The following is an 8,797-nucleotide window of genomic DNA, read 5'->3' on the forward strand; positions in this document are numbered from 1 at the left end:
TGTTTTAGCTACCGTGTCTGTGCGGTAGCTATATAAATAAGGGCAAGTAGAGATGGTAAGGAGGCATGGGCTGGTTCAAATGTCCTGTGGGCTATGAAATGCCCAAGCCCGGACGCTGCTGGAAAGGTGACCAAGGGAGGGATGATGGGTTTTCAAATGCCTTTTCTGGCCATCTGTAAGGGCCAGGTAGCTATATGCATTACACTATACGCATACGACAAAATGTGTACTTTGTAACAATTTATACCCACGTACCTACAGGCTACCTGAAGTACGGGGGTTTCCAGACTGGATCTAACCAGGCTTGTCTGGTAGATAGGCCTTCAAGGAAGAGGGTCCCTTCTCCAGAATACATACGAAGCTAGGGAAATGCTCAGTAACTGTTTTTATTGACAAAACTTTGTTTTCTACTTCACAAATAAGCATACAGCATTAATTATACTGATCAAAGCCAGCCTGCAGGCCCCTTGCGCAGCCCTTCGCCCCCGGCACACGCAACTGCGCATGCGCCCTGCTATCCCCTCCCCGCCCGCCGCCAGCGAGCGTCGGGCGCACGCGCACGGCGGCGCCACGCCAGCCGGGGAAGGCGGGAGGTTGGGCGGCGCATGCGCGTGGCCAAGGCGCTGCAGATGGCGCGTGCGCAGTGAGGCACCTGGCCGCCGCCAGCCGTGAGGGGCGCGTACGGCGCGGGGCAGTGGCCATGGGGGCAGTGGCCATGGCGGCGGCGGGCGCGCTGCGGCGCTTGGCGCGGGCCGGCGGCCGTGCCTCGGCCGCGGTGGTATTGCTGTCGCCGCTGAGGGCGGTGCTGGGGCTCCCGGGTAAGGGAAGGGCCTCGGGGCACCTCTGCTGGCACTCCTGCGCTGCTCCTCCGCCGCCGGCCTGGGAGCCCGGGGGAGAAGGGGGTATCAGTTAGTCAGAGAGGAGAGGATACGTGGCCGTGGCGGGTGTATGTACCCTGTGTAATGGCCGTGGGGAGGTGTGTTTGCTCTCGGCAGAGCGCGGGGCGGGCAGCAGGAAGTGGCACCCCCTCCTCCCCTTCAGTGCCGTGTCTCGATCGGGAACCGCCAGGGCGCGTACCCTGGGGCGGGGATGTTAAAACTCCGCTCCTCTCCGAGGGAGGGGGTTTCTGACAGGCTTGTCCTCCCCTGCCGAGCCTGAGGGGGCTGGTTCGGTGTGTGTGCGCAGGGGGGGGCAGGTACTGCGCCAACCTGTGCGTGCCCGAGAGAGCAGCTGCTTGCCCACGTGTGCTTAGTTGGCTGTAAGCCCCTCCTGCTGCTGCTGCTTTCTGAGGAACTGGAAACAGGAGGCGGTGGGCCAGTTCACTTGCTGGCCTGTGAAGCATGCCTATATGTGGGGCTTCACCAGGCACCTGAAAAGCTTTGCTGGCATCCACTTTTTAGTGAGATCACCCTCTGCCCACACAGATGGTGCCCCTTCTTGGCGTTCCAGACTCAGTGCTTGTCTGACTTCTTGAGTTTATTCATTGCCTGAAATTTGACAGACAACTGCTCTTGATGAGGTAATGAACCTCATCTGAGGTTGCTCGATGTAGAAGCGAGTACAATGTTTTTGCAACTAAGGGTGCGCGTTTTGTATCTGCATAAAAACATGAATACGGTGTTTTCCTGTTGATGTTTTTTCTTTCTTTGTGCGTGTTTAGAGTGATAGTGTGATCGGAATAGCTGGTTATTGACTGTGCTGTTAGGTGCCCGGAGACTGGGCTAAGCAGCACTTCCTGCTGGTGGAATTGGTGGCCTTCTTACTCCTGTAGTATAGGCGACTGCATGAAACAAAATGTGGACAATGTTGAGTCCGTTATCTGCCAGAGCTGTGTTAATCTGCTGCTGCTGTTGGCAGTGGGTAGGTCACAGTACTGGAGCATTCGCAAGGTGGTTTGGAGGATTTCTTTGGCTTTGACATGTAGCGCTGGTCTCAATCAGAGTTTCTGTTGGTCATAACACAATTAAAATTGCACAGTGATTCTGATATGAAGAGAGTTCTGTAGCATCAGGCAAGGGTCCTGTGGTCTTCCTGTAGCTGGTTCCTGCTGTCTGTAACTTGCTGTTATAAATACTAAGTACCACCTTGCACTCTTCAGAAGTGCTTCCCTGCTCTTAGCAAGGTCTTTTACTGAAAATAGGAGGATAAATTACTGGGTTGATGGATGTTATTGATGTTTTTGACTGTCTAAAGGGAAGTCTGAGAGCATGACTCCTCCAGTGAGCCTTGGTTTTGGATTGGCTGGGGTGGTTGCTTTAGGGTTTTGCATTATTCAGGTTAGGATTGCTGCTGGTGCACTTACAGTAACTTGTTAAATGGAGAATACTAGTTTGTGGAATAGCTTTGACAGTGGTTGTGTCTTGTAGCTGCAGTTTAAAGCCTGCCTAGTGTCAAAATGGTTTGAGGGCACCTCCAGAGTGCTGCAGGATGGAAAACCAGTGACTTCCGAGATGGTTATCAGGGCTTAAGGGAGAGAAAAATACTCCTAATTCTTTTTCAGTCAGGTTTAGCACTTCTTGGTGTATCTCCTCTGTTACTGGCAGGTGAAGAAGTGACTGGCTTACTGATAGAGACACACACACACACACCCCCCAAAAGCCATAGCATGTGTGCATCTGAATAAATATACCTTTACTGTGGCATTTATTCCCCTTTATAATAATTGATGCATCAATAGGATAAAGAGCTGTCCCATTGTTTCAGGAAAGATTTAATGTTTTTAATCTATAGTTCAAATGGTTAATTTCTGTTAGACTGTAGGAAAGTGCTGAAAACTAGCTGCATCCTGCATCTTCTATGCATCCATATTTACTTATGCACGCGCAAGTTTAAAAACAAACAAATAAAACCCCCAAAACCTCTTGAACGTAATCTCTCTGATAGTGAGAGAACAGAACTCAAAGCTGTGGAACAGTTAAGCGGTGTGACACTGTCACGGCCTGTTTTTGCAGTATTTATCTGGTTGTTATACCACTAAGAAGCCCCAATGTATGTGGGGTTGCATAGTTTTTGTACCCCACTATTGATTTACAGTATTGAAGAACCAGTCGTCTTCTGATCTAAGAATTAAGAGTATCAAAGCCTTAGAAATCTTGACCAAGCTTTCAGTTTAACAAATTGTCTTGCTGATTGGGATAATAGAGTGGCTTAAGTCTCCGTAACACCTCTCTACGAATCACTTGCCCTCACCCACAGCAGAGGTACAATTGACTGCTACACTTAGATTGAATACTGTAGCAGCTGTTGAGATTCAGCGTACTTATTCATTATTTAGAATTTCCTTTGTTAATCTTTTTTCCTTGTTTGAAACCAACTCGATTTTTTTAATGGTTATTAATGTGAATAACAGAGTCCAACCTAGTGTTTGCTTTCCAAATGTGTCTGGTTTGTTATCTTGAACTAAAACAAAACAAAATAATTTTAAGTTTATGCAGATAGGAGAACTTCTCTCTCATGTAATATGTTGCAGATCACTTTGACAGAAGTTGTGCTAAGTGATCTTTCATTTTTTAAATATTTAGATTTGCAAAGTGGTATTTCGTTCTGGATAAACATAGAACAATCTGAGTACTGGAATAATGTAACCTCTCCACCAAGAATACACCAAACCATGTAATGGGACATATGTGCCTCTTTTGGAGATGCATAAGAAAATCATAGCTCTGCAATGGTCAACTCTGTTTCTTCTTATGGGATGTGTTTAATGTATTGTAGCTTTATTTTGTTTTTTACCTTCTGTGCTTCATATCTGAGGAAAAAGACTGATGTTAAGATGGCATAGTGTTAAAACAAGCCTTTTTTCGGTGTTCCTGGCAATAATCTTTAACTTAAGCAGAAATAGCTGTTGATGATATGATGAAAAAGGCTAGATGTTATTTATTTCATTTGGTTTTAAACAATACTAATGTTGTTTTATGTTCATCATGTTGAAAAAGTTAGTCACAAGATTCTTTCTCAATTCCCACTTTTGAACTTCCCCATTGTACATCTCCTTCATAGATCTTTTGGATCTGGGGGTTTGATGCAGATGAAGTTTTGACCTTCAGTTTTACTTTTTAATCAAAAACTTGTCACCTCATGTACTGGTAAACTTACCATTGCGCACAGTACTTTAGGCCCAAAATAACATTTTTTGAAATTTAGTCTGGAAAGACAAAAAGGAAAAATAAAAAGTTAAACTAAGCAGATGAAAAATCTTGTTTCATGTGAAATGAGCAAATATATTCAAGATGGTATAAAACATGAGGACAAATGAAGTATGGGAAATCTTAGCATTTGGCTTCAGTTGGCCACTTTGCTAATTGCTGAGTGAACTCCTTACATGGTTGGCATTTAATCATTTGAGAATTAATTACAATCAGCTTTCCCTACCAGGTTGATCAATACTAGTTAGTCATTGAAGAGTATAGGAGATACTTTAGCTCAAGAAAAAAGAAAAAAGTATCTTATTTTCACATAATACGCCCATATTTTCTGAATCCTAATTTTACAAAATATTAGTATTTCTGCCAATGTTCTCACGATGCTTATACTAAATAGCTCTTTTTATTAGTTTACAGGCTGAAATCATCGGTCAGCTTTCTTACTCGACCAGATCGACCAAATCTTGCTTATCATAAACTAAAAGGCAGGAATCCAGGGGTTATTTTCCTTCCAGGCCTTAATTCAAATATGAATGGTCGGAAAGCAACTGCCCTTGAAGATTTCTGCAACTCTCTAGGTCATGCCTTCATCAGGTACATTCAGAGCGTCATTCTTGAGAAAATGGAACAAGTGTCATGGGTTGGGGAAGGAGTTTTAAGAAAAATATGTACACTTTGGCATTTGGTTTGGAATGCATGCTATGCTGTGCTGTACACAAGCTAAGAAGTGTCTTTCTTCCATTTCAAATGTAGGCTTTCTGTCTGTAGAGAGACTGAGGTAAATCAGGAGAATATATTCTGAAAGTAATTCAGAAAATCCTCTAAATTTCTGTAATCTGGCCAATGCTGTGTGTTACATTAGGACTATAGGCGCAAAAATGAAAAAGAAAGGAAAGAAAACCTTAGAAATTTTACGTTTAGGACCTGGAGTTGTAGTTTCTGTAAATTATCACTGTAAGTGTGCTTCTTAACTGCCAAAGCTTATGAAGCTATGCAGTGCCTTCTGTGGGTTTAGAGGAACATGCGCATGCTTGGTGATATTCTCTTTTGATAGACTAGGTTGAATGCTGAGTTTCATAAATCTTTGTAGTTGGGAATAGCATTTGAAAGAGAGTTTGTACATTTTAAAAGTACCTTTAAAATTCAAGTATGTAGCATTTTGGCTGTAAGGGGGATTCTTTGTCTGGGAAATATCCTGGTAAATTTGGGTATTGTTATATCAAATGGTAAGAGAATGCTGCATCACTTAATTGTATCTGTTGTATTTAAACCTTTTTTCATGTGATTTCTGGTGCTAGTGGTACGCAGGACCAAGTAAGAGAATACCCAGTGTAATATCTTGTCCCCTGCTTAATTTGATTAAATGGTACTGTTTAGTTAGCTTCTGTGTTGTTGCAGACAGTACTGTGAGTTTCATTTTGATGGTTACTTTTTCAGATTTGATTATACAGGATGTGGAAGTTCAGATGGTAACTTTGAGGAGTGTACAATTGGGAAGTGGAGAAAAGATGTTCTGTCTATACTGGATGAACTTACAGATGGACCACAGGTTATATTTTATTTTTAAATACAGAGTGCTTTTTGTCCTCAAGGTAGAACATTAATCGAAAATATGCCATAATAGCTCTGGTCAACAGTAGCTTCTATTTAACAGCTTACACCTGCTCACTTTCAAGCTGAATCATTTGAGAGGTCATATTTGTAGGACCTCTTTGGCAAGCAGATAGATCACAAAATCATGGAAACATGGTTTGGTAGGACCTCCTGGAGGTTGTTTATTAGAGCCCCCTGCTCAGACCAGGACTGTCATCCTGGGGAGTCTGAGAAACCCTCATGGAGGAGGTTCCACTTGACAGGGAACTGTTCCAGTGCAGCGCAGCCCTCTTCATGAAAAAGTGTGTCACCATCCCAATGCTGATGCATTAATTAAAGGATTTGCCAGGAGTGTTACAAGTTAATATACTCTATGTGATAAAACAGCTTAAAAAAACCAGCAAAAGTAGCGTTTGACTTTTTCAGTTACTTTAGAAATGACTGTGAGAAACTTGAAATCTCCTGCAACCTGGAAGTACCTAGTATTGTGTTTAAAAGAATTTTGTAGTATGAATTGCTTTTGTTGACCTCTTTCACTGCACTGAGCCTTTACCATGTGCATTTATTTTAAGGAGGAGACATAAAGTATGCATGTGATACTGAATTATTTCAACTCTCATTTTGTTTACAGTGTTTCAGTCTCAGACAGCAATAACCAGCCATGCCAAACAAAAAGAATAATAAAATACCAGATCCTGTGGTGCTTACTCAGGCAAAATTTCCACTGGAGGTGACAACAGTTCTGCCTGGGTAAGGACAGCAGGATTATGCCCAAGGTTTAAGTAGTTAAACAAAATGAAAACTAATGCTTTGTAAAAGAAAAAAAAATTAGCTGTTTCCTGTAAAATAATCTTATTTTCTCTCTTTTAAGATTCTAGTAGGCTCCAGCTTGGGTGGATGGCTGATGCTTCATGCTGCAATAGCACGCCCGGATAAGGTAGCTGCTCTAGTTGGAGTAGCTGTAGCAGCAGACCATCTTGTAACAACTTTTAAGAAGCTTCCCATTGAGGTAAATGCTGATGGTTGGCTTTTGTGTAATCCAAAAATATCTATCAAGCATTTAAGAAATTCTCTTGTTCAAACTGTACTTTTCCTCCAAGTCTTCCAGTAATTTTTCTGTGTTTGTGGTGGAGATAAGCTGAAAATTTACATTAATCTACAAGTCTGCAAAATACTGTGCTTCTGTTATGAAGCTAGTGTGAACACTACCTAGAATGTGTTTGTTATTACTGTGGCTTATAGAACATCAAGTCAGATCCCTGCAGTTCAGCAGTCCATTAAATTTCAGTGTTGAATATCTTATATTTGCATTCAAATTGGATCTTTGTGCTTTCAAGATGTAGAAGTAGCTGCTAAAGCAATTGAGGTGACATTGGATGAGATGAATCTGATACAGGTTGTATGTGTAGAAGGGGAATTCTTCAGATCAGTGTGTTCATGAAGACTGTAAGATTTAGGTGTTGGGAAGTCTTTCTGAGTTGCTTCCTTGATGATGATAATGTCCAGTCTTCAGGAAAGAAAATCAGGTGTTACAATGTGACAAACATGGCAATAAATAGCTCATACTTTAGAATAATTAAAATATTTTCCTGAATTATTGGGGTTTTTTGTAAGGTACTGTGTAGTGTCAGTATTGCTACTTAAGACTAAGGTAAGATTCTGGAAATACAGTATTTAGATACAGCTATTGTGGCAAAGACTGAAAAGACTGATCACTGGAAAATTCCTTTTTCTTAGGATTCTCCTTGTTTGAGTTCAGTGAACTGACTGAAGCCAGAGAGACTTACTGTTTATTGTGGCTATACATCTTTTTATTACTGGTAGATTCTGGCTGAGAAACAGTTTCGTTGGCGAACCCTAACTAGATTAATTTGCAGGAGAGATGTGCAGAGTAGCTTTTGTGACATGGTAGGGGTTTTGTCTTCTCAGCTGCTGGAAGGCAAAGAAGAATATATCTTCTCTGCTAATAAAAATGGACAAAGTGAAATTTTATGCCTGGGGAAGTTTTACTGCATTTCGAACAGAAATAGGTTGAGGCACTGTAAAGAACTCGTAACATCTGTCTTGTCTATTCTTTGCTCTCTTTTTTTTGTAGGCACAAAAAGAAATAGAAGAAAAAGGTGAATGGAAGTTTCCAACAAAGCATAATGAGAAAGGGTATTACTCCCTGACATACGACTTTATCAGAGAAGCAGAAAATCACTGTGTGCTAAATACTCCTATTCCTATAACATGTCCCATACGACTCATTCATGGCATGAAGGATGGTGATGTCCCTTGGCAGATCTCTATGCAAGTTGCTGATCGTGTTTTGAGCAAAGATGTGGATGTTATCCTCCGCAAAACTGGCCAACATCGTATGAGTGAGAAGGAGGATACAAAACTTCTTGTGAATACCGTTGATGATTTAATTGACAAGCTGGCAACACTAGCATAAGCTGCAGAGTAGCATACGTGCATGAACTCTACACTCAACTCTTTTCCATGAGTAGCAGAAACCCTGTCCTTAACAAGATGATACCAGGCCTGTGACTATCACAGTAGGAACTGAGCTTTATCTGCTGTTTCCTTACCTCTGTTTCATAAATACAGGTATTGTGTTAATGCTGCATTTGCACAGACAGTCCAAAATGTGGAGGAGTGCTGCTGTTGTGTTCAGAACCTCTCCTTCACCACTGAAACCTTTTTTTGCAAGCTTCCTACAATTTTTTACTGAAATGTTGATTCATTTTTGTTACTATTGGCCTGTAAAGTAAAACTTTAATTTCCCATGTCTTTGACACCTTTTCAGTATTGTCCTTTTGCTGTAACATTCTTGTATCTTATGTCTGAAACCATCTGTGCAAAGCAAAGTACAACTTCAGTGATTACTGAAGTTATTGTTATTAGAAATAGGGAATAACATGAAGCATAATAAACACATTTCGGATATATTATTATATTGTTCTTCAGTACTGTTAAAATCGAGAAGTGGAAGGCACACCCTGATGGTGTGCTTGGGGTACTACATAAGGAAGAAGTTACCTTCTAAGAACGTAGGGCTTCAAAGTGCAGATGGAGCT

General features: G+C 41.8%; 1 protein-coding gene across 1 annotated transcript; it reads left to right on the plus strand.

The window, feature by feature from the left end:
* Window positions 1-628: 628 nt before the first annotated feature.
* Window positions 629-8,671, plus strand: ABHD10 (abhydrolase domain containing 10, depalmitoylase). The gene is made up of 5 exons (XM_075515360.1): window positions 629-818; window positions 4,553-4,736; window positions 5,580-5,691; window positions 6,607-6,744; window positions 7,831-8,671. Exons 1-5 carry the CDS (start codon window positions 701-703, stop codon window positions 8,170-8,172), a joined length of 894 nt encoding a protein of 297 aa, XP_075371475.1. The 5' UTR covers window positions 629-700; the 3' UTR covers window positions 8,173-8,671.
* The last annotated feature ends 126 nt before the right edge of the window (window positions 8,672-8,797 follow it).

Source organism: Mycteria americana, chromosome 1 (genome assembly GCF_035582795.1).
Source record: "Mycteria americana isolate JAX WOST 10 ecotype Jacksonville Zoo and Gardens chromosome 1, USCA_MyAme_1.0, whole genome shotgun sequence".
NCBI classification, from domain to species: Eukaryota; Metazoa; Chordata; class Aves; order Ciconiiformes; family Ciconiidae; genus Mycteria; species Mycteria americana.

Excerpts from the sequence above, each read along its gene's own strand:
- ABHD10 (XM_075515360.1), top strand. The coding sequence starts at position 701 with ATGGGGGCAGTGGCCATGGCGGCGGCGGGCGCGCTGCGGCGCTTGGCG. Across the intron at positions 819-4,552 it reads GGCGGTGCTGGGGCTCCCGG|TTTACAGGCTGAAATCATCG; the intron begins GTAAGGGAAGGG and ends TCTTTTTATTAG. Across the intron at positions 4,737-5,579 it reads CTAGGTCATGCCTTCATCAG|ATTTGATTATACAGGATGTG; the intron begins GTACATTCAGAG and ends TTACTTTTTCAG.